Genomic DNA, 26,737 nt, shown 5'->3' with positions numbered 1-26,737 from the left:
AGAAGCCCGATTGGAGAGTGTCTAGAAGGATGTTTGATCGAATGTGTGAAGCGAGTTGTGACGCTACGCAGCTTTCAATGACTTTGCCTAAAAACGGGAGTGTAGAGACTGGGCGATAGTTGTTCAAATTCTTAGCATCGAGAGATTGTTTTTTCAAGAGAGGGGAGACTTGACCCACTTTTAGTCATTCTGGGTATAGGCCCTGTTGGAGTTAGGACTTGACCATGTTGGTCCATAGGGGGAGTAGGTGTGTGGCAAGAGATTTGATGATAGAACCTAGAATGGCGTCCTGAAGGTAATTAGAGGATTTCATATTTGAGATTGTTCGCCGTATGTTCCATTCAGAAAATGGGGAGAAAGATGACATGAATAGAACGCTTTGCACAGTACAATCTCAATTTCTGAGGATTCACTGGTGTGTAGCGAGATATGGATGTCTCTCAAAACTTTTATCACAGAAATCCACAAAGTTGTTGCAGCGGGCCTCTGATTTCTCAGGAGCTGAAGTGGTGGAGGGGTTTGTAGTCAATGCGAGAACCTTGCACAGGCGCTTTGGTCTGTTCTTTGCAGAATTCACTAGAGCTCTGATTAGAGAGGATTTGGCTCTGAGGATTCAGTCTTTGTATTGTTTTTGCGCTTTGCAAAGTTTATTAATACTCAGGTCAAAGGGTGCAAGTCTCTATTCTTTCTCACACTTTCTGATAAGCTTTCTTTCTTTGTAAAGTTCTTTTGAGAACCAAGGATTGGAGGGTTTTGGTCTTGATAATTTGCACGTTTGTCGGTAAGGGATTCCATGCAGGAGTTGTATTTGTCGGTGGCCTCATTAATATCGAGGTGGGGTGTAATTGAGATTAGGGCAGGAAGAGCCATGATGGCTATGGCTTCTGTGTCACGGTTGGATATGTCCCAAAACCATGTTTTCTCTTTCTTGGGTTGTCCTTATGTTTTGGTATAAGAGCCAGAGAGGGTGAATGGGATATGAATGAGATCAGACCAGTCAACTAAAATGGGGTCGTATGACTGTAGATTGGGGAAATTGGAGATTATCGGGTTCAGAATGATGTCTTTGTGTTGTGTAGGTCTATGGCAGTGTTGTTGGATTTCATTGTCTTTAAGAAAGGAGGTAAAAGTGTCCACAAGACTGTTACCCTCATTTCCCCAGTAGAGGATGAAGTCTCCAAGGAAGATAGAGTTGTCCGATCTGATAAGTTGAGAGGTGAAGAGATCCATGCATTCCTCGATGAAGGACTTGTTTTGACAGGGGAATGGTAAATCAGTCTGATATTGGAGGTAGTGGATGTGGGCATTTCCATCGACATGCATTCAAAAGATTGAAATTGAGTCATTGGGAGGGTCCTGCATGTCAGGGAGTTTCTAAGAACGAGTGTGAGACCCCTGCCTTGTCCATCTTCCCGGACTTGATGCAGAATGGAATAATTGGGAGGAAGTAGAAGGTCTAGAGTGTGGTTAGATGAGCCACTATCAGGATATCGAGATTATGGGCCAGGATCGAGTCTCAATATCTCTGGACCGTGTTTGATTGCAGATCGACAATTGTGCAGCATGCAGTTCAAGGAGAAGCTGTTGTCTTTCTGACTTGGCTGTTCAGGAAGGGGCAATGGGATTTGTATCAAGTTAAGAGGGGATGATCGTACACCGGGATAGTGTGTGTGAGTTTGACTGCAGTCCTAGATGATGGTGGAAATTGGGCAGCCCACAGTGGGACGAGGATGGGGCAGCGGAAATTGAAGCTGCGTAACTCTCTAGGAGATAGGATAGGTCTGAGTTGTCATGGGGAAATTGTGTCTATTTGGGTCTGGGTAGACGGTTGTCTCAGTATGCTGGAAGGTGTGAGTGAGAGGGTCTGCAAGGCATGAGGGGGAGCAGCATTGAGAGAACAGAGAGACGCTTAGATGGGATAGAGCCGATGAGAGATGTCGAGTCTACGAGACTGGTGTGAAAACAAGGAAAGGAGCTTGTTGAGCAGAGGCCAGTTATGTTCATCAATTATGGTTGGGAAGATGTGGGTTATAGGTAGCTGGTGTTGGGAGCAGTTACGACAGTGGGCGATAACGGAAGGGAGGGAGTGGGACGCTTATGGGTCGACTGTGTGACGGACAAGTGTTCGATGTGTTAGCCCAGAGACCATGTGACCCATTGACACTCTGCTGCACCACACAATCTGAGCCTGCAAGAAAAGGTAGTGTGCCAGCGCCACCTAGCGGAGGCCCCACATATTACTCCTTTTTTCAGCAATTAATATGAATTGCTGTTCCTACCCAGAATCCGCACCTCATTTGACATGCCTTGCAAAGTTGCCCTTGTTGTTCATTGATTACGTGTCAGAAAGGTTGTTGCAAAGTTTAAATCCCTTACTTGCATCGGGGTAGTCCCCCGGAGGGCTTTCCGACCCTACCGGGTGCGTCACATTGGATCGGCTCCAGTCCCCGTCATCTTTTTTTGATTGAATAAAGTCACAGAAGGGCTTCTCGTTGTTGTTAAAATCACATTTTGCAAAAATGTCTGTTGACAAAACAATAAAGAGAAAAAATACCATTAAGCATATCATTGAATACATGACATATATGACATTATATACTCTGCATATAAAGCAATAGGTAAGCCGCAGACTGGGTTGTAGAAGTTGTAGTGGACATACAGACCACAAACCGATAGTATAAAGTTACCTTTATGGAAAACGGTTACTCCTGGCCCATAGAGTCTCTCCTATTCCCATCCTGTGAGAATCCGGTCACCCAGCTGCGGGACCGGAAGTCAGTTGTTTGTGAACAGAGATTTAGATGGACATTACCGCTCTTCCGCACAAGTGTGCGCTCTCTCGCAAACAAGCTATTGGTGTGATAGGCCTGACCGAATGCGGAAATGACGGTATAGGAAATGTGCGGGCACACAAAAACCAATCGTAACGAAGTAATCACAAATGCAACGTTATCTGACTCCCACAACGGCCTCTGTCCTCTTACTTCAGAGTGGAAAAACTCCACAGTAAGGGGAAAAGGATGGAGGCCGGAGACAGATTGTAGTAATGTAGTCCAGACTGATTAAGGTATTTCAGGTAGATTTATTGTAAGATGTTAAGTATCCTGGAATAAGCCCCACCAGGAGCAGCCAGCAGGCAGCTCAGCCCCATCACAACTGTGGTTTATCTTCAACCAGCACCCAACATTCCGAAGTACATCATAGTGCAGAAGCATTCCACTAGAAGGGCATTGAGTGGGTAAAAGCAAACATAGAAATATGCAATAGATAGAATACAACATACCTCCTTTCCTTCCACAACAGAAAACTAAACATAGAAACATAGAAACACCTGAAGGAGAAAGCGTACCAATCATTAGCCTCTATCACACCCACTGGCCAGACAGATGCGACAGAAGCCAATGCACAGCATGCAGAAAAACACAGAAAAGAAGTGATAGAATAAAATCAGACACATTCCTTCTCTGAGAACACAATGCAAAACAGGATGCAGAAAATAGAACAATAAAACATGAGAAGTGAAACCGAAAAGTACAAACACATAAATAGACACTATTATTCCCTCATCCAACCAACACATAAAAGGAACAAGAAGAATAGTTAAACTGAGAGGATAGGTACTCTTCTTCCCTTCTCCAATGAATACACAAAAGAAACAGGAAGATATAAATACTTAGAGGAAACCACCTAAAGGTACGAACACAAAACAGTACTCTTATTCCCATCTTCAGTAAATAACGGAAAAGAGAATAGAAAATATCAAACAGAGAGGCAGAGGAATAAACAAAAGATCCCCCACACCGCCCTGCAAAACAGCATTTAAAAATTAGATTGAAAATTATTGAACATTTGAGAGAGATATAAACCCATACAGAGACAACCTCGTAATATGGCTACACATTGAAAAAAATGCAGCTCGATAGAAATTCCAATGAAACCTTGAGAGGGTTAAACCCCAAATCGACAACCTTGAAAACATTGAAAAACATTGAATAATTGAAAGGAAGCAACAACACATATTGACAACCTCAATCAAATTGAAAACCATTGAAATGTTGCCCTTTGAAAACAACTAGAATACATGCAAATTGATGAAACGAAAGAGAAACACATTTCTTACCCAGAAATACTGGATGCATGCATATACATTGATAACCATTGAAATGTTGCCCTTTTGAAAACAACTAGAACACATGCAAATTGATAAATCGATAGAGATACACATTTCATACCAAGAAATACTGGACGCATGCGTATACATTGATAATTGAGTAGATAAATTGATATGTGCAATTCCTACAGGAAAAGCTGCACGTATGTTAATGTTAACTAAGCAAACTACGCAAAGGTAACTTTCCATGCAACAAACATTTCTCTGAGGCAGGTTGACTTGAGACTCCTAAGGTAACAATTCTGTGGAGAAAACCAGAAAAATAGACGAACCTTAGAGTCGTTGTGGCCTGTGAACACAACCAGTTATAAAACAAAAGGCTGAATGTGAGGTACCATAGGCAACTTGAACCTTCCGTAAATAACACAGTGTGAGGAGGCTTAGAAACAACAAATGACTTGGCTGTCAACCATCGAACAATGCTGAAAGTTAAAAAGAACTTGCGAGTTCTTTCTTTGTCGAAGATGCACAGCAGAGAAACAAGCAAGGAAGACTTGAAAGAGATGGTCTCACCCCGGCATTCCTGTCTTGGAATAACTTTATCAAAACCGCTGAAGTTGAAAAAAAAAACACGTGGTTGGCAGGTTGAATGTGAGGTACCATAAATGAAGAACACTGAACGAAAGAAACAGCATGCTCCGCCAATTCCAAGATGGTGGCACGCTGTCTGACGCCGTGCTGAGTGGCTCCATGCACGCTTGTGCGACTGAACGTTACCACAGCAATCCCCATCATCAATGCATCATCGATGAAGGTGCCGCGAGCTGTCAGCGCGTCCTCAAACAAACAGGTAGGCCACTGCGCGCTAACAAGAGCTCGTGCTACGTTTGTTTGGATGAGAATGTGACGGTTGAAAAACAACAGAAATGAGGCCTAAACTTCTCTTAGTCTTAAGACACAATACAAACAATTTCATCTCACCTTGCCCACAGAGGCTCGAAATACTGTATGTCCTCACATCTGGCACCATAATGTTTGCTTGTACCGGTGAAAACACAGCATGGAGCTTGCAGTTCCGATCCAGACGTACATAAGGATGACGTTTATTTAAATGGATGTATATGACTGTGTACAACATCTGCGATGGCATTAACAGACTTCTTTCCCCTGAGTGAAAGCTAGTAAAACAACGCTGCTCTGCAAAATCCTCTCACCAGATTCCAATGGGACAATCCACGTAAAACTGTATGTACATTCTTATGCGTGACCCTATGGAAATCCCAATGTAGGGACGGTTGGAATAGTGCTTACAGCGATTAGGCACACAGAAATAAAGTTAGAAAGTCTTTCTTTTGCGAAAATGTACATACGAGTCACACTGCGCAGCATCCTTGAAGTAAAAGGAAAAGCTTACTGTAAATGAAAACTCTGTCCGCGCAACATCAATGTAGAGTGTGAAAAGAGACTTGGCGTACTTGAGGTTCACTCTGCGCGGCATTTATGACGCATCTAGATGTAGTAGCCTCTTGAGATGAAGTACAGCACACTTTGTCTGGGGCTATGTGAAGGATACCGGTGGGACTACACAGCGCTGTCTTTGTGCTTGTTCCCTTTGTTTCATTTGATGCTGAATGTCTTTAAAACAGCTTGAAGGCAGACCATCCATAGACCCACAATGTTTTTGTGCATTGATTGAACATTCATTACTTGAGACAAGCTTGTGAAGTGGAATCTGGCACATCCACAGCAGTTTGAAAATACAACAAAGATTGTAGAAATAAAGCTCTGCTTTTACCTTCCCTCTTGAAGTAGTTGGATAGTTGAAAAAGTGAAAATATTCTTTGAAGTTGATGAGATATTGGAAAAGAATCTGGCATGTGCAGGTTGGGGCGACCGGTGTGATGGTCACTGGTGGGGCTCTGAAGCCAGAGTCTTTGCTTGATGTTTGATGAGGTTTGAATCTCTTGCCTTCTTGAAACTTGACTTCTTTAGTTGCCTTCTTGAAACTTGAATTCCATTAGTTGCCAACGTAGGTAAGATCAACTCGTCGCCAAAAAGATGTAGTAATGTAGTCCAGACTGATTAAGGTATTTCAGGTAGATTTATTGTAAGATGTTAAGTATCCTGGAATAAGCCCCACCAGGAGCAGCCAGCAGGCAGCTCAGCCCCATCACAACTGTGGTTTATCTTCAACCAGCACCCAACATTCCGAAGTACATCATAGTGCAGAAGCATTCCACTAGAAGGGCATTGAGTGGGTAAAAGCAAACATAGAAATATGCAATAGATAGAATACAACACAGATGCCTTAGGAGCCAATGACTCCAGCCCACAAGTTTTTGATCCTGGACTAGGGAAAGTGCATCAAGTGTGGTGGTATAAGGGCTTCTATGCACAGCTGCTTGACAGGAACATGCCTGGAGAGTGCCACCACTGCTCGCTTGACTCCGTCCGATACATGGGGCATGGACATTCGATGAAAAGCCCCTGCCTGCAAGGAATAACAGTGGGAGATGCAAGCAGCTGTAGTCTTGGAGGAGGTCTCACCTGGGCCACTGTAGGTGATGTAGAGCCGCTTACAACACAAATCAAAGAAGCATGACTACCTTCAGCGTGGCGGTGCTATACTAACGCAGGGTCAGGAGGGAAGGGCTTCCCTCAAGATCTATGAAGAAGGTCGCCAGTCCAGCCCAACGAGTCACCACCCCTTAGGTACCAGTTCCCAGCCAGAAGGTGAAGCTGTGATACTGCTTGTTCAGGAGTCAGGAGTACTGTGAAGATGTAAAGCTTTGTGCTTCCTCAGGGCTAGAAGGTGGAGTGGAACACTGATCTGCTAATCTCTCATTCGTGTTTCGTTGAGACTGCATGCCCTCTGGCTGAGCACCCCTGAAATGTCTCTGTACAGTAGGTACTCATCCTTGGAGATGGCATGCGCTCACTCACAGTTCCTCTAACAGTTAGTAGAGTTCGTCGCAATGGCTGTCTCCTGTTTCCTGAGACAGAAGAGAGCCATGATAGCATCATTATGCACATCACCACCCTTAACCTCACAAAGGAGAGCTCTGGATGCCTCAAACACCGCATCCCAAGTATGTTTTAGGGAACAGATGTATTGGATCCATCTCATAAACTTCTCGGTCTTTGCACTGTTCTCCGATGACTGTGTCGTGACCACAACGTGTGGACGCACCACGTTCAAAGATGCCTGGAGAAGCCAGGGTCCAAGGCCAGAGTAGAGTTATTGAAGAGATCAGCATCTTGTGACTTGCAGTTTCTTGCACAGATTGAGCCTAAATCTACACTTCTTCTGGATATCTTAGGGCACCAATGAGTCATAATGATTACAATTGTACCAGAGGTGAAGGCTGTCACCACAGTTGCATTTGCCTATCTAACTGAGACAGGACTCTCAGGGGAAATGTTGCCTCCCTTTCCATCAGGAATTCTAACTCCTTTTTCAACACGCCAGGACAAGAGTTTTCCCCTTTTAGGGCGGCTGCCATCACCTCCACACTCTGGTCCATCGGCTGCGCTGCCAACTTTGGTGCAGGAAACCAGGGTTCGAGCCTCGAGGTCGCGTCCACATCTTGTGATTCTGGGCAAATCACTTAATCTCCCCGTGCCTGAATATGTCATGTAAATACGGTGCTCATGTACAGCGCTCCAATACCTTCGGGTCGAGTTTGTGATATATAAAAGATGCAAACAAGAGGTGGAGGTTTCCATTGACAAAGGTTTGTTTTGGGCACAGCAGTCCATAGTGCCAGGAGGGAAGGGAACAAACTAATTGGTGCAGGTTCCTGAACCCGTTCACGAAGGATCTGGGACCAGTCCAACCCATACATAACTGGTGCTGTGTCGCTTCTCTTCAAGCTGCCACCAGGGATGTCCACAATGAATCCAGGAAGAAAAAATGTTGGCAAAGATGCTGCCTGGATCAGCTGGAGGGCTGAGTTAGACATGCTCTCTGGATGATTTATGCGATTCGAGTAATCCAAGCTGTCCTCCATGGAAGCAACCCTGCAGGACAGTGGGACAGCCAGAGGAGACGCTGTACCGATGGAGACCAGTGAAGGTGGACCACGAGCTCTGGTGGCTACTGGAGAGCTCTCGGCCAAGGCTGAAAGGCTACCATGAAACCCTCCAGGATCTTTATATGATGCCTTACTTCTTCACTCACCCAAGAGGTTCCGGGAGACCTGCCCATTTAACTAAATTAAAGAAATCTACCACTTGACTCCTCATAAAAATAAAATAATGATCTCATATAGGTCTGCTTGGGCATGAAAGCTTCTTTACAGACCACATCCCAACTGGACACAGAGAAAGCACAGACGTCCCCCGGATAGCAGTTCCTCGAGCATGCAACACAAAGTATGCATGAGGGCTGCTGCGCAGCTGGTGGGACTGCGGACAGCGCCCTAGACGCGGAGTTGTGCAACACTGGCTGATCAAACCGAATGAGGGGGACTAAAACATCAAGAAATCCACGGGAAGCGATTGAAGGGATCCCTGTATTACAGGCTCACTTGGCATAGGTAATGCAAGTTCCAGTGCACACCGATGGCCACGCAAGAGAGGTGTGAATAGGGCGTTGTACACAAACGATTCAGGATGTAAGAGTGTACACACTGTGTAAACTGAAATGTGAATAATGTAAGCAAAACCTATAAATATATATCATGATTAAATGATGAATGATTACCAGTGATGTGGACATCTATTGCACTCCAGTAAATACTGCTGAACTAGGGACCTGGTGCATTATACATCTCAATCCACATCACCTGACGATTTACCTGAAGATGTGCTTGTTTCAAACTCAGTGGTTTCAGAAGTTAGGAACAGTGTTTAGCATCAGAATGTCTTTGTCAACTTATGTTTGTGAGACTCACGTTTTCAGGGATCTACATTTTGTGTTTTTAAAGTCATATTTGACACTTTCTCCTGGCTGTGCAGAACAGCGTGAATTGATTTTTAAAACAAACTCAGAAATTATAATGGATTGTCAAGGGATTAATTAAACAGAAATGCAGGAGGCACTGTGACAGGAATTACAAAACTGACAAAACCTTAGGAATAACAAGATGGCAGGTCAAATATTGGTGACATTTATGTGGAAATAAAAATATTAAATATCTTGCAAATCTGTGCAACGAGATAGCATAATAAGCAACTATTGAAAGATAGAAGACGGATTCTAGACTTGACAGTGATTTTCAAACCCTAATTTTAAGGTATATAGGTTGAAAACATAATTTAAAGATTATGAAAAACTCAAGCAGGACATCATGACATTAATATTAATTAGGATTGGCTAAAGCCCTTCTTATAAAGAGAAATTACATCCTATTCCATCAACAGTGACGAGGTAATTGGAAAGTAATTGTAATCTTTCTAGAGGAGACAACATATACATGTCTTGCATAAATGAGCAGAGTTGTAGGAATGAGTGAAGTCAAAGAAAGCTAAAAGATCACAGAGAAAATGTGTTTTACAACAAACCAAATTAACATTACAATTACAAGGAAGGGGTGGAATTGCTGGCAGTGTAACTTAGATCACGCGAAAATAGAAATATTGGATATATATAGTGGTACCGTGGCAAATAAATACAGATATTTGCTTAACATCCAATTCCTCTTATGGACATCTGTACAAAACGTCAACCAGATCTCAGAGTTAAAGTCAATACTTAGACAATCTGGAGCTGCCAAGGAGATTGACTTCGAAGCAAGTGCTCCATAATTTGCCAACAATGTACCTCTGAGTTCTTCTACCTCTGACATTAGCACTGAGAAGCACATCTCCCCATGGCCAGTGCCTACAGATGAGTGCTTAAGCAAGGATGACCCTGTGATGATGCTGCCCAGCAGCCCTGTCTCTGCCATCATTTGGATAACAGAGGGAAGACCAACTTCATGAGCCAACACAGGAGAGCGGCCATGGAAGGAAATACAGTGACGAAGATTACCAAACGACCATGCCCTATATATCAACGCCTGGCCATCATCACGGGGCGACCGTGCCTTCGTTTCCTTACCCTCGCATGGGTACACCTGGACGCTGTCCACTGCAAGGTCCGACTTCCTGGTCTCACCGAACACGCCTTCGATGATGAACTGTGAACAGAAATGGACAGGCGTGTACACAGCTGCGAATCAGACTCAGACCAATGAGATTCTGGATTTTTAACAAGGTGGGGGGGGGGCAAGATATGAACCTCACAAAGTTAGTAATCAGGTGCCTTGTTAGGTAAGAAAAGTTGCAATGAGATATCTGGACGTTACCCTGGCAGCTGTGGCACAAAAACAGCATGCTCTCCTCAGAGAAACTAACCTCCAGTATTTAAGGAGTACCAGAATAAAATCAATATCAAGAAATCAAGCAGTAAAGCGTCAAACTTATTTAGTAAAAGGAGAACATTTAATGGATAGAACAACACAAAAACAAGAACAAATGGATGAGGGGATTAGGAGATATGAATTATCAAAACAAAATGTCAATAATCGCTCATAGGAAATAATGAAGATGTAAATGACATTACTAGTCTCTGGGATGCGGGTCACAGAGTCCCAGGCACAGTTTCAGGCCAACTGCAAAAGCGCGTGAACCAGCTGCAGCCTAGTGGCTCACCCTTGTCAACAGTTTTATCTTCTGACGTAGGCGCTCAGATGCCACTCAAAATCCTCAATGGCCGGTAAGGGCTCCATGGGGCTGGGTATGGTGTTTGGGGACAAAAGCTCATGGAGTGACCACCTTCAAATCTGCAGCCACAGTGGCCGCTTTGCTATGGGGATCACTTTACCACCTTTACACGCTCTTCTTTACATCTTTCTTTACATTCCTTACTCTTGGGGTTAAAACCTTTTATGGATCTTGAAAGCCTAGAACAGGAGCAAGAGCAAGAAAGAAGAAATAATATAAACCCGTCTCAATAACATGAACCTTGACGATTTCGAAGTCCAACTTTCACTAAATGCCAAGACACTTGGATTCACCATGGACACCAACCTCACCCTGAAGGAACACATTGCCAAAAAAACACAAAGATGGCCTGGCACCAGTTCTCTCTTCTAAAGAAACAGAAACTGACTTCAGAACTACTGTTCAAGCCCTCTGACTCTCGCATCTGAATGGTGGAAACACTCTGGTCCGTGGCTTCCCAGACTCAACACTGGCACAACTTAAGGGCATGTTGAAACCTACTTACCCGGTTAAAGTTAACCAGAGCCCCAGCATCACAAAATGGATGCTGCTGCCACGACACAAGTCTGACCTCCTGCTGCTGGGAGTGATCCCGGCACAGGAGGCTTGGACAATAGGTTTCCTGCCTTGGGAGGTGCGAGCACCACCCCAGACAGGCCTTAGTGTATTGGGGCAGGGAGGGATGAAAGAAACGAGACACTGCCTGGGGCACACAAGGTGTCCCATGCATAGTCCAGTTCAAACCGGTGCTGGGGCACTCCAGCCTCAGTCCGGGCGCGAAACTGGACAAAGGGAAGGGGGTGTAACCACCCCCCTCCCAGGTCCCACCCATAAGGCGTGACCTAGCAGGCAACCCAGCCCCCTAGATTAGTATAAGTGTGGTAGCTGGGCCCCAGGAGATTAGATTATCCTGAACCTGCAACTTGAACAGAAACTCTGGACCTTCGACATTCGACGAAAGAAGCAGACTGAAGAATCTCCCTTGTAGCCAAGGAGTGGCTACCCTGTGCAAACAGGCACCACCAAGAGACTTACCCTTTGCTTTGCTGAAGTTCTACGAGGGACCGACTGCAGAGCCCGACCAGAGCCTTGACTTCCAGACTTCTCCGACCCTGATCCACATCCACAGCCGAGCTGAGATCCGTGGAGACGACGAGAGACGTGGGACCGGCTACCTGGGAAAAGTGGCGAGTATCTTCCAGCGCAGCTTCTGAGGCACCCTCGAAGTTGTGCACCAGGGATTGAGAAGCCCCAACCCCAAGCACCATCTGCACCGAAGATCAGCCCCCCACACTCCACGAGTCCTGCGTGGGGCCCTTCTGCATTTTCCTGCTTGCCGCGTCTGTCCGGTTGCTTGCCCGTTGGCTAGCGGCCTTTGTGACGACACACCTCTGAACTTCCACTGCTGGTTTGGCTCCTCCAGACTGGCTCCTGCTCCTCTGCAAAAGAGAAGCACCCCAGACCTTCCTGGTCTGCAACAGAAGCAAGTCCTCCATTCTTCGTGGGTTCCGCTTGCCAAGGCTTGGTGAGTCCTAGTTCAACTTCGACGCCGCCGACAGCAAGAGCCTTCGTGGGACAGCTCGCCTCCTGGTCCTGGTTGTCCTCGACATCTCCTGGTACCCGTGGCTGCTGCGACAAGCTTCACCTCTCCACCTGCAACCTTCACGACATCGCCAGGTTCCACGTGGTCACTGGCTAGTGACCCAGACTCTGTCCCTTCTGCTTGCAGGTATCCTTCCTTCTTGATCCCGGGCTTGGGATCCACCGGACACTCTTCACTGACTGCCTGTCAGCATCTTTCCTTCAGGCATCCATAGGAGTCCACGACGAAACCCGACGCAAGTTCACACCTATGCACCCGCAGCCCATGGGCTAGGTAACTTGGGTACTCCGGTGCTCATCAGGGTATTGACTATCCAAGTGTCTAGTTTCCAAGTCTCGACTTCCTAGTTACTCCAGAAGTGTCCTAAATCTTAATAATTCTAAACTATACTATTTCTATCGATTATACACATCACGCGTGAGTGTTGCCACTCTGCACCTGAATCCCGTGGGCCTCCCACTTCCTAACTGTTGCTAGTGTAGTGTAGCCCCAGCGATTCCCTAGGCCTAGGCCTATCCTATTTCCACGACAGTGGTCCTTATACCACTTCTTTAGTATATGGTTTGCGTGGCCCCTAGGGCCTAACTGTATTACTTACCTGTGTGACTTAAGGTATGCTTAAATAAGACTGTGTTGTACTTACCTCTAATCTCATAAAGAGTGCTGAGGGTTTGACTAGAATAAATATACTTTATTTTATAGATATATCTGTTGTGGTGTCCTTTCATTTGGTATTCAAGGGATTATATATGGTATCACAGCTGGCTTCACATGCCATTCAGAGTTTAGCCTAAGACTGCTCTTGTCCATGCTACCACTAGGATAGCTGGTCTATAAGGTTGACTTTACAACCAATCACCATAAGGGTTGTTTGGACAGATACAAGGTGTACACTAGAATTAGTGACATCATATATCAGGCCAACTTCTCACAACTCCTTCCCCCCAACCTACTCAGGCTGGTTCTATGCTTAAGACACTTCATGAGGTTGCCAGGCTGGCTCCTGTTACAAGAATGTCAGCATCAAAGGCAGCGGCACACTATGATAATGTTATGGTAAAAGGTACTGCTAGCAGAGTTCCTGCCTGTCCACTTTGTCACAGCTGGGGTCATCTCTTCTTCCCCTCCCCTCACGCTCCTAAACAGCAATGGGCAGGTGTTCCCACAGTCGCCCTTCCCTGACTTCCTGCTAGGAAACGTCCAGGAGGCAGCTGCCCAAAAACACACTGTTGCTCTCCCAATGGCTGCCATGCACACCTACTCCCTGGGCGGGGACAATCTAACTAAGGTCACTGTACGAGGTGGGACATTGGCAGATCCAGATTGGAATCAGTCAAGGTTCAGGCAGAGATGGTTCATTGAAATCATCTAACACCCCCACTGACTCTGATCTTTAATATATAATAGAATGCGGCAAAGATGATTTAGCTTCAATTTCCTGAGTCAGCTTATGAAAATATGACTTTTGTATTTAGGGCAGGCCTATACCAAAACAGAAGGGGTGCTTCAGCCTACGCATTACAAAACATTTTTAGGTCGAGCATCAGCGCGCATGCGCTGTCTGCAAGACCTGCTTTTAATCACTCCATATGGAGTATAATCCCGCCTTCTGCTCCAATTGGTTAACTTCTCCGTTGCTTGCATTTCTAGGCTCCTTATTGGTGGGCTCCCGATACTTCACTGCTGGTTTTTTAGTTCAGGAGCACTGGCCAACTACAGTTTCCTTACACTGTAGTTGTTAATCGGTTCCTGTTGGGGACTACTTGTCTACAATTGGTTCTGGTGTTACTATCTACATAGGCGCAGCACATGCTTTAGAACGGCATCCCTCTCGTTAGCAAGGCGCCCCCCTCTTCTTCCTTTGCACATGCATAAAAAGTTCGGGGGCGCCATGCTTTATATTTACCTCGGCGCCTATTTTTATGGTGTTTCTTTTATTACTATGGCGCCCACTTCACGGGCCACCACACACATAGATTCGGCCGCCATACTTTTTATGTTTGTAGGGGCAGCCACCGCTGCATCAGACCACCAGCAGCGCTGCAGCTGCGGGTCATGCTGTGCAGACTCGGCCCACCCAGCTCTGGTTCTGACATTGTGGAATCCACAAACAGTTTGCCTAACATTAACGCACATTTTCGCAACTCCGAAACATGCAGCAATTGTAAACAGTAGAGCTGCACAGGCAGGAGTTCAGAGGAGGGCACGTGGAATAACTAACACGGCACAGCTCACTAGCACAGTGACTGCATTTACCTGTCATGATCACTGCCTGCCTCAGTGTAGCCCCCTCGCGCCGGCAGAACCGTAGCCTACTTGTGGCAGTGCCTTCCCTGACAGTGCCGCTGTTCTCATTCCCTCAGGGGCGCTACTTAGCCTCCAGCTGAAGGGCATGTGATCCGTTCCAGTGCCTTACTCTCCTGGCTGCCATATGCAGTCAGCTGCCCCGTATCTCGCGCCGTCCGCGTCATGTCAGAGTCCGAGGTGCGTAAGTACCCAGACCGGGGGCAATAACCAGGACTGTGCTGCAATGAATTTGTCATTGTATTTATTGTTTTATTCATATTTAATTCTTGCGTGTTGTTTATTTTTAAAGAGCTAATTATTTGTTGCACGCATCGTTTACAACGAATATCTTTGTCAATATTTAGGTTGTAGCATGTATAATATATCCAAAGTGTTTTGCTTAGTTTCATTACATGTGGTGGACAAATCAAATTTTTTCGATTGACTAACCAGCACCTTTCAAACGTGCATGTCACGTTTGTTTTCACCTAATTACATTTCAGCAATAGACTGACTACGTTCCGATTATCCGAACTCAGTGAGTAAATTGCGTGCTTTTACTTTGTTAGTTAACAATCGAAGATGGCGTAGCTACAAGGCTTTTGCCACTGAGCAAGATTACAGATTTGGGTGCTTATACTTATACATTTTGTTTTATTTCGAGAACATTTACTCACCTCATGCTTTGAGGCACATCTTGTTTTTTTAATTTTTTTGCCACTTCTTCGCCTCTAAGGGTTTTGTAATATTTCTGAAACCAACTTGCTGGTTCGTTGTGCTAGTTCAGTGGAGTACCCTTTAGGTATTGGCTGTCTTTTCGTAGATGTATTTATCCATAGCAAACTCAAATGGAGAGCCTTCCAGCTTTACAACTATATTCAGTCTGTTTTCCACAGTGAACACGGATTAAAGAAATCTTGTACCTGAAGGTGCTCAGAGACAAGATCTCTGACGTGCAGTGCCAGTCAGTCAATTGCTCTAGACTAGGGGTGGGCGGAATTTGTGAAAGTGACTTTCGCAAATTATCGCGAAAATGTTAAAAATCTCTGCAAACACGCGGAAATATCGCGAAGATGCGGAAGTTTTTTTCCCGCCCGTTCGCGGTATTTTCTGCGTGGTCGCGGCTCGCTAACTTACCCATGCGGTTGCTCGCGGGCGCGGCCATCTTGTTTTCACTCTTCTCGCGGTGCATGATCGCGAGAAGAAAGACGTGATCGCGCGACCAATGACATTACTGTGGGCGCGAACTGTCGCGAGACAGCGCAAATGGCTACCAACAATCCAACATCTCGTGGAGAACGCGACCGGATCGGGAAAACTTGTCGGCGAACGCGGGGATTCAGGTAAGGCGATCGCGCGCTCGCGAGAATGTATTATTTTACAGCGCGAGCAAGAAACAAATTATCGCTAAGCTGCGGAATGTGGAAATATTGACATTTTCGCGCTCTCCGCGGAATGCGAAAATGTCAAATTATCGCAATTTCCGCGAGCGGAACGGAAATTTAGCCCAGGCCTACTCCAGACCATACCTCTCTCGTAAGAGTACCATTGTTTTTTTACTGACGATTTCGGTGCTGGTAGAGTGCACTCTGAAAGATCTACTGTACAGCGATGTTCCTTACTTTGTATGCAGAGACTGTTTTATGTATAAATAAAAAGCCAAATATTTTTCTTCGCACAACTTGATTTTAAATTGAATCGCACTGATTCGGTTGAGCTTTTATTGTATTGCAGTTTGGGACAAACTGCACACTGTTCTCTCCCCTAACCCCCACCACGTACTCAAATGCCTTGCTTTACCCTACCTATGTTTATGTTGTCAAATAAGTCTTCCTCAATGAGCTAAAGTCTTTGTATAGCACCCTGCCATACCCCATGCACTCACTAGACACACAGTGAACACACACAGTCAGTCTGGGAAGCCCAGCCCCTCCCCCCTGGCAACCAAAACAATATGAATAAAAACCATTAGCATTTACAACGCCAATAGGTCTAACTTTTAAAATGCGAGACCTATTGCATGGCAAACGCTTGTTGAATCCTGTTACTGTAGAGTGATGCCAGTGGTCTCACGCCTACACATTAGGCACCCATGCCCTCTGGGCTTCAAGGCACTACTGAGAGAAGTCTTAGCTAATGTTAGCAATAGTCTTTAAAACATGTTTAAGCCCAAACCGTAGCCCAAGTGTGACATCTGCCTTTGATGCCACTGGCGCAATGTGAGTGCCACATTACTGCGGCCTTACCTGGCTACCATACCTAAGAGTGTGAACGATTACACTGGAAGGAGTTTAGCATTCTCTGAATACCCAGGGTCCAATGTGCATTACACAGAGTCATAACAAACTGGGAAACTACTCAAATGATGCACTTACAGCGGCCATCTTGGAGGATCCTACTCCTGCCCTTTCTGGGTGGAGGCCGGGTTTGAAGACATTCCCAACACCCTCTGTCCCCTGACATATTACAAGTGCTGAGCAATGCATGGGTCTGAGAAGATATGGCCGAGGAGTAAGGGTTTCCAATTGCAGAGCCAAACAAACGTGAGAATAAATGACAGCTTCCACACTCAACCTGCTTGTGTGATCCTGGGAATACCGTACTCTCTCTCTCCCCCCCCCTCCCCTCTTGTTCTTTTGCCCACTCGGTCTTTAATACCCCTAGTGCTGCCCCTCAAGACTTTTCCCCTATTCCTTTACCTACTCACCCCACCCCCTCTACACCTCCCCCACCCTCTATATCCTCCTTTGTTCTCTTCTGGTCTTCGTTTCAGTTGCCTCTTCTGTCTTACAGCGTCATCCTCCTTTTGTTTTGTTTTTTATTAAAGCTCAGGGTATTGCGGTAAACAAAGGACTATCACGACGCTTTTTAAAAAGACATTGATTTTCTCCAAGAAAGCATACTGTTTTGTGGTAAAGGTATTTCTTCATTTAGAGATTGTTTTTTTCACATTTCTCCAAAATGAAGTTTCATCAGCCTGGTCCCACGTGGAGACTCTCTCAAAGCCTTACTACCTCTCACAGCTTGCAAAGGACCCTTGGATCCAGGGCACCTTGCAGCTGGTGAGAGATTGCCAGAGCAGTATGTTATAATAACCTGACCGGTGATGTAACAGCTCGTGTGATTGGCTGAGCCCATCCATGGCATGGAGTGAGTGACATTTCAGCCCACATGTTCTTAGCAAGCTCCATTATTGGCCATTGTGAAAGTGTGAAGGACAAAAGGCTGCAGCATGAAGTGTTTGACATACTCTTACCTGCGTCCCAAATACAAACACATACCCAGTCCCAAACCCAATGATGACCATGAATTCAATCCTAGCTCGGCGCCTGGGAGTGACGGGGCAGGGTGGGCCAGAGTCTGTTAGGGCCGTACCTGCACTTCAGAGGTTCCGGTGTAAGTTACTTCCGCCCTCTTCCAGCCTTGGCCTTGATTCCCGGTCAGATGGAACAAGGCGACTCCAGAGGTCCCACCTGTGGATTCAACGCAGACTCGGCATTAAGACGATGCAATGATGCATGTTCTATCATCATCAACCTATCTACTGGTCGCTCTCTAACAGCGCTGGCGCCAACGCCTATGCCCTATTCCTGCACGCCAGGAGGCAGGACAGGGGATCAGTCGATATTGTTCATCTGTTTCCCTTATTCAGGGCTCTCCCCTTTCCCCACCACCTCTCTTCAACAGCAGAGGCGACACTACAGTGCCTCCAGTGGCCACCAGTCAGCCTGCAGCCACTACCCTGAAACAAATACATGCTATACTCTTACTGGACACTAGGTGTCGCTGTTAAATAAGGGATACCTCTCTTCCTCATGGACTGTGCAAGCTGCTGGGGTTGCTGTGGCCACCCAGAGCAGCTCTAGCAAGTACACGAATACTCCTCATACTCCATATGCAGTGGCATAAAGCTTAGCATCAAGAATGGAGCCACCCAGCGGGCACCCGTCATGTTGGCTTTCTTCTGTCTCTTGCCCTCTCTCTCATCCACACTCACCTGGCTTGGTGCCGTAGACATTGAGCTGCATGGTCGAAGATGCCCCGTACATGTAGTAGTAGAAGTTGAGCTGCATGCAGCCGAAGGACTGTTCAACTGGACTCTCCAGCGCAGCCCTGGTGCCCGGGACTGCGAGCTCAGAATCCAACAGCATGTACTGGCCAACTACAAGGAGAGATATGAACAGATCATGAGCACAAGTTAGGCAAAGAGTGCACCAATCAGACTGCAGTGCAGCGGCAAGACGCACAAGCCATCCACCAATGACAGGAACGAGCCATACCTGGTGATAAACTGGCTATCTCAAAACTACTCTGACCACACAAAGTGACCCACTACCATGGGTCTAACACCCTGGTCCTACTTCTGTGAGCCCAGCCAGGTACAAGAGATTTGGGGGACCTCAGTACACATACAAGTGAACTCCCTTTACTCTGGAACTCCCTCCCACTGATGAGACTCGAAACAACGACATTTGCTTCAAAAGTGAATGAAACGCCAGTCTCTTCTGCAGGACCATGTGATCACCAACAACAGGTCTTATACGTTAGTCACAGGACTAGGTGCAGCCCACGTACTCGTACATGAATCTTTCTAGAAGCTGAGGGGCCTCCTTATCACTCAGGTCAAGGATTTACCTTCATCACCATGAAGATCCCACCGAGGCCACCAGAACCTGGATCAGGAGGTCACCAGGGCCACCTCAGAAGCCCAACACAAGACCATGCTGCCTGTGGGTCTACATGCCGGGGATGCAACAACACAGAGCAATCAAGCGCGTTGAAGCAGCTGCTGAGGTGTACCGCACTTTATTAAAGTGTTTAATAAAATAAAAATGGAAATAAAACTAAGCCATTCCCAAAACAAGGGAGCCACTCTGGGGTGAGATAGTATTTTTATTGCTCAGCCTTTTCCCCTATGATATGACGCTCAAATGGGTGGTTTTCAGCTTTCAGGAGACAAGTTGATTATCATACTTTTGTACAAATCACTACAGTGTACGTTCCCTTTCCACGTCGCTGAGCCCTTGTGAGTGTACCCGATCCTAGGAGCACCCAATTCTTGTAGATTTGGGAAATTGGGTAGAGGGAGATGACATATGTTCCTAGGATGAATCTACTAGTCAAGTGGAGAAGCCGAGATTAGAACCCTAGTCTCTGAATTCCACAACACATACAAAAGCGTAGGGTGCAACTATAGAGCCCAAAAAGAACCCCAAAAAAACATGATACATGTACTTGATCACTAGGTGCACACCAGGCTTTAATAACACATGTATTTGTTTACTGGGGCACCCCAATACATGATTGTGTTTGTATTAGACCTCTGGCTGCACCCTCAGATTTGACAATATGTGCATTCAGACCCCAGCTGCACCCCAGGTATGATGGTACATGTGTTAGGTCCCCAGCTGCACCTCAAGATATGAGGATGCATGTAGTAGATATCTAGCTGCACCCACATATATGCAAATGTGATGATACATCTTTTTGGTCTCCAGCTGCTTCTCAAACTATGATGATGCATTTAATAGGTATTTGATAATATATTTATTCAGTATCTAGCTGCACTCAAGATCTGATAGTATGAGTGATGTGATAAGTCTCAAGCTCTATCCCAGGATGTGATGATACATGTATTTGGTCTCCAGCTGCACCTCGTGTTTCATGCATAAGGTTTCTTGCTGCACCCCAAGATAAGATGATATGTGTATTTAGTCTAGGCTGGGCTTCACAATAGGATGACGCATTTAATAGCTATGTAATAATATGTTTATTCAGTGTCTAGCTGCACTCAAGATATGATAACATGAGTTAACAGGTCTCTAGCTCCATCCCAGGATATGATAATACATGTATTAGGTGCCTCCAGATGTACCTCAAACTATGATGATGCATGTAGTAGATATCTGGCTGCACCCCCAGATACGCAGATGTGATGATACATGTGTTAGGTCTCCAGCTGCACCTCAACCTATGACGATGCATGTAGTAGATATCTAGCTGCACCCCCAGATATGGTAATCCATGTATTCAGTCTCTAGCTGTGCTCAAGATATGATAGTATAAGTAGTGGGTCTCTAGCTACATCCCAGGATAAGATGCTTCAGGTATTAGGTCTCCAGCTGCACCTGAAGATAGGATGATGCATTTAACATGTATATGATAATAATATGAGTAACAGGTCTCTAGCTCCATCCCAGGATCTGATGGGACATGTATGTGGTCTCCAGCGCTCCCCATGATGTGATGATACTTTTAAAGTAAACTCTCCACATGGCAGGGGTCGCACTTGAATAATATGTCGCCCTTGAATAATAATGGACACGGGCACCCGCCATCTGAAGGGACTCAAACCTCCTCTTTCTCTCCACTGAACCTCACATTGTTAACTGCTTTAGAGCTTAGACGGTGTCACATGGTAACTCTACCTTGAACCATAACTCCAACCCTAAACCTGACACTTACCCTACTTTACCCATAACTCCTACCCTGAAGCTAACACTCTACCAGGTAGAGTGTTAGCTTCAGGGTAGAGTCTACCCAACTAACCCTGTCTCTAACCCTACCCCTGAAGTTAATGCTAAACTAGTCCAAACTTTAACCATAACACTAAGCCTGAGCCGGACACTCAACCTAACTCTATCCCTAACCCCAACCGCCAACTAACCCTCTCCCTAACCCTGTTTCTAACCCTACCCTCAAACTTAACACTAAACAAGTTCAAACTTTAACCGTAACACTAAGCCTGAGCCGGACACTCAACTTAACTCTATCCCTAACCACCAACCTAACATTCTCCCTAACCCTTTCTCTAACCCTACCCTCAAACTTAACACTAAACTAGTTCTAACATGAACCATAACACTAAGCCAACCCCTCTCCCTATCTTTACCCCTCACTCCTACCTTGAACTTAGCACTCACCCTAAGCCTAACCAGAGGCCTACTTCTACCACTAGCACTAACCCGTGCAGCCCTCCCCCAAAGGCTTTTTTACTCTAATTCTTTTTGTCTTCCGTAGCATTTTTGGCCCAAAGATTTTCACCCATTAAACAGACGCTACCCTCACCGCTGGGGCTGAAACCAACAGGGACAGTCCTTCAATGGATAGTGGTCAATTCCATATCACTGGACTCCAGGCAGTAAACGAGAGAGGCGCGTGATCAAGGAAGACAGGCAATGGATTTCTTTTGCAGGGCGGATGCAGGAGTACAAGGCTATTATTGAATGTTTAACATGAATTTCTTACTGGCCTCAATGTAGAAGAAGTGAATAAGAGTCCAGGAAAAAACAGTAAGTTAGGGGCAGGAACTGGAGAGACAGTTCATCATTTACACCATGGTGGCCTGTTGTGTGACTCTGCTGCCTAGCTACAGCAACTAGGCAAGTTCTTCCACAAAACACAAGCTAAAACTGTGAGATAAAACGAGCACCTTTAGTGGGTCTATAGCATGCCATAAATGAAGAACAAGAGGCAGTAAATACCATATTTAACTGCCTGACCTATGCAGGTCAGATAGTGTGGGGCAGAGTTCATAACGCTGTGTGGGACAAGCATCTCCAAAACAATGTTAGGTAAGGGCTCCTGACCATTGTGGATTGAAACCCTCCTCTTGAAACCTTGTATTAGTCAAAAGGGCCAAGGTCACAGTGTACTGGAGGGCCGGCCAATCACAGGGTGGGGAGCTCACCTAGGCTGCAGGGTTATAACAGCCCTATTCAAGCTTCTTCTTTTTTTTTTAGAGTTTTATATATCGCGAACTAGACCCGAAGATATCGGGTATCACAGCGCTTTACATAGGTTTCGTTACACAAGTACACATTTATTTTTGTTAGGCATGGGGAGATTAAGTGATTTGCCCAGAATCACAGGATGTTGAGCGTCATTGCCGAGACTTGAACCCGGTTCCCCAGCTTTGACGCCGTCCGCTCTAGCCGTAAGACTACATCCTCTTCCCAAGCTTCACTCATTAAACACAACCTCAACTTGTGGCAAGACGCCTCAGTCCTGGCAAAACCCAGATTCTCGCAGATATGGATACGCATGGTCCTTGGGTAGCTTAAAGGGCTTTCTGAGGAGAATCTTGCCTACTTCTGTGAGTCGGCTCAGCTACCAGAAGTTTATAATGATATCTGAACCATAACATTTTGGTGCAATAGTACAGTGGTTCCCAACCTTTTGACTTCTGGGGACCCCCACTTAATCATTACTGGAATCTGGGCACCCCCACTGAGTCAATACTGGAAGCCAGGAACCCCGGCCTAAGTATTAGCGATGATTTGTACCACAAAACAATACAGAAAAAAAGCATTCATCAAACAAAAACACAAATGACACATTTTATTTAATTCCCAAACACATATAAATAAAACATTAAAAAAAATGTTTTAATAGAAAGGTTGGAGTTTTCTAAATTCAATTTTGCCGTTCATCATCCATACAATGGGCCTGACTACAATCTTGGCGGACAGGATTACTCGGTCACAAACGTGACGGATATCTCGTCAACTAATTTACAATTCTGTAATATCCTATGGAACATGTAATTTGTCGGACAGGATATCTGTCGTGTTTGTGACACAGTAACCCTGTGCGCCAAGATTTGTAACCAGGCCCTATATTCTGCCTGCTTCACCAGCACTGCCCCCCTGAATCAATCTGAGGACACAAACTAAATTTTTAGCCTCCCGTTTCCAATTCCTTCCCATTTACAGTAAGTTTTACAATTCAATTGTATGTTTGGCTTCTTTTTTTATATACACTTTATTGCTCAGAAAATATTATTGAGTTTTCTAAGTAGTCGCGGACCCTCTGACGAGGCTTCGCGGACCCCTCGGGACCATAGGTTGGGAACCACTGCAGTAGCAGATAAGACCCATGAGATGTGTTCGAGTCCACAAACATCAGAGGTGGGCACTGCTCCATTGCCAGAGGTGACCCCCTCTTCCCTCTCCTCTCTCTCTCTTGCAGCCAAGCCCTTCTTACATCCCCTGCTGTCGCAATCTACCCACTAACATCAAGTTACACGTGCTAAGATCACAGTATGTGTTAGGTGCCTGGAGGTGCTGTGAGTAAAGAGGCTCATGGCAAACCTGCACATACACTCAGAGATGCTCAGTGCATCTCAGGAGGGCAGTACTGCTCGGATGAAGGCGTTAGGAGGGAATGGTACTCACAGCCAGGTCTGGAGAAGTCGTTGTCAGGTCCTGTGTCCGGGTTGTTGGAGGGTCCGTTCCACTGCTCCCACATATTACCATCCGAGCTCACGGAAGCATTCCAGCCACAGAAGTTATTTGGTTCATCAAAGTCACAGGTCTTCACGCAAGCTGAAAGGCAAACAGGAAGAACACCTGTGAGCATCTCTATGTTAAGCGAGCTAAGAGGACCACAATCTGAAGGGAGACAGTATCTCAGGATGATCATGATGTAAGAGGGATGTTTTCTCAAGACACTCGCTTTCTCATTAGGCAAACTACACTTGTTTTGTTCCTAGGACCGCAGAGACCTATACACATCATTCGAAAGGAACACAATCGTCAGCCACGAATCCCTGCCTTGAAAAAGTCCTCTGCCGATGGGCCATATGGGCGAAACACGTGTCGGCTGTTTCTTTGTTTTTGTTCTATGCACGACAATATAAATAAACATTACGCATTTGAAAATTACCAAAGAACGAGTGGAAATTATTCCGCCTAATACATACAAATAGAGAAGGCACAATCCTCCACCCTCTTCTAGACTTACCCTAAAAAGGCCCTATCCCAGGAGGATCACAGCACAGTTCACAGAAGAGGGCCACAATTTTATGAGGATCACACTACCTCAAGTGGACCACACTATCACAATAGAACAACACTATCTCAAGGGGCTACACTATCTCCAAGAAATCTCGAGAAAGCCAATATCTCAAAAGGACCACAGCAGCTCAAGAGCACTGCAGCCTCCTGTGAGAACTGCAGCGACTAAGGAGCACGGCAGCCTCTCATGAGGAACAGCATCCTCTCGCGAGGACACAGCATCTCAAGAGCACTGCAGCCTCTCGTGAGGGACACAGCATCTCAAGAGCACTGCAGCCTCTCGTGAGGACAATGCATCCCCTCGCGAGGACACAGCATCTCAAGAGCACTACAGCCTCTCAGGAGGGACACAGCATCTCAAGAGCTCTGCAGCCTCTCATGAGGGACACAGCATCTCAAGAGCACTGCAGCCTCTCGTGAGGACAATGCATCCCCTCGCGAGGACACAGCATCTCAAGAGCACTGCAGCCTTTCAGGAGGGACACAGCATCTCAAGAGCACTGCAGCCTCTTGTGAAGAACACAGCATCTCAAGAGCACTGCAGCCTCTCGTGAGGACACTGCATCCCCTCGCGAGGACACAGCATCTCAAGAGCACTGCATCCTTTCAGGAGGGACACAGCATCTCAAGAGCACTGCAGCCTCTCATGAGGACTCAGCATCTCAAGAGCACTGCAGCCTCTCGTGAGGACACAGCATCCTCTCGCGAGGACACAGCATCTCAAGAGCACTGCAGCCTCTCGTGAGGACACAGCATCCTCTCGAGAGGACACAGCATCTCAAGAGCACTCCAGCCTCTCATGAGGACTCAGCATCTCAAGAGCACTGCAGCCTCTTGTGAGGGACACAGCATCCTCTTGCGAGGACACAGCATCTCAAGAGCACTGCAGCCTCTCGCGAGGACACAGCATCTAAAGAGCACTGCAGCCTCTTGTGAGGGACACAGCCTCTCAAGAGCACTGCAGCCTCTCACAAAGACACAGCATCTCAAAAGCACTGCAGCCTCTTGTGAGGACACAGCATCTCAAGAGCACCGCAGCCTCTCATGAGGTACACAGCATCTCAAGAGCACTGCAGCCTCTCGTGAGGACACAGCATCTCAAGAGCACTGCAGCCTCTCACGAGGACACAGCATCTCAAGAGCACTGCAGCCCCTCATGAAAGACACAGAATCTCAAGAGCACTGCAGCCTCTCATGAGGGACACAGCATCTCAAGAGTGCTGCAACCTCTCATGAGGGACACAGCATCTCAAGAGCACTGCAGGGTCTCACGAGGACACAGCATCTCAAGAGCACTGCAGCCTCTTGTGAGGGACACAGCATCTCAAGAGCACTGCAGCCTCTTGTGAGGGACACAGCATCTCAAGAGCACTGCAGCCTCTCGCAAAGACACAGCATCTCAAAAGCACTGCAGCCTCTTGTGAGGACACAGCATCTCAAGAGCACCGCAGCCTCTCATGAGGTACACAGCATCTCAAGAGCACTGCAGCCTCTCGTGAGGACACAGCATCTCAAGAGCACTGCAGCCTCTCACGAGGACACAGCATCTCAAGAGCACTGCAGCCCCTCATGAAGGACACAGAATCTCAAGAGCACTGCAGCCTCTCATGAGGGACACAGCATCTCAAGAGTGCTGCAACCTCTCATGAGGGACACAGCATCTCAAGAGCACTGCAGGGTCTCACGAGGACACAGCATCTCAAGAGCACTGCAGCCTCTCATGAGGGACACAGCATCTCAAGAGTACTGCAACCTCTCATGAGGGACACAGCATCTCAAGAGCACTGCAGGGTCTCACGAGGACACAGCATCTCAAGAGCACTGCAGGGTCTCGTGAGGGACACAGCATCTCAAGAGCACTGCAGCCTCTCATGAGGACACAGCATCTCAAGAGCACTGCAGCCTGTCGCGAGGACACAGAATCTCAAGAGCACTACATCCACTCGCGAGGACACAGCATCTCAAGAGTACTGCAGTCTCTCATGAGGAACACAGCATCTCAATAGCACTGCAGCCTCATCAGAAGAGCACCACGCAACCTGCAGTTGACAACAGTATGTCAAGGGGTCTACATTAACTCTAGGGAATTTCTAGGAGTCACAGCATCTCAAGAGGACCACACAACCCCATTAAACAACACTATCTCAAGTGGACCATCCTATATCCAAGAGACTATTTTATCTTCAAAGGATCTCAACAGGACCACAGCATTTCAAGAGAAGAGCAAAACTG

At 46.3% G+C, this 26,737-nt stretch overlaps 1 protein-coding gene across 1 annotated transcript in view; it reads right to left on the bottom strand.

The window, feature by feature from the left end:
* The window catches only part of LOC146782980 (IgGFc-binding protein-like), a 334,560-nt gene that overhangs the window by 257,080 nt on the left and 50,743 nt on the right, over positions 1 to 26,737 (bottom strand). Inside the window, exons 6-10 of the mRNA XM_085639314.1 lie at positions 23,885 to 24,034; positions 18,706 to 18,870; positions 18,084 to 18,181; positions 10,155 to 10,233; positions 2,377 to 2,523 (exon numbers count right to left, since the gene is read on the bottom strand). Of these exons, the coding sequence (XP_085495440.1) occupies positions 2,377 to 2,523; positions 10,155 to 10,233; positions 18,084 to 18,181; positions 18,706 to 18,870; positions 23,885 to 24,034 (639 nt within the window). The remainder of the gene's footprint in view (positions 1 to 2,376; positions 2,524 to 10,154; positions 10,234 to 18,083; positions 18,182 to 18,705; positions 18,871 to 23,884; positions 24,035 to 26,737) is intronic.

This window comes from Triturus cristatus, chromosome 12 (assembly GCF_964204655.1).
Source record: "Triturus cristatus chromosome 12, aTriCri1.1, whole genome shotgun sequence".
In the NCBI taxonomy this organism is placed as follows: domain Eukaryota; kingdom Metazoa; phylum Chordata; class Amphibia; order Caudata; family Salamandridae; genus Triturus; species Triturus cristatus.
The sequence above is the reverse complement of the archived record's forward strand: the minus strand, read 5'-3'. Positions and strand labels throughout refer to the sequence as shown.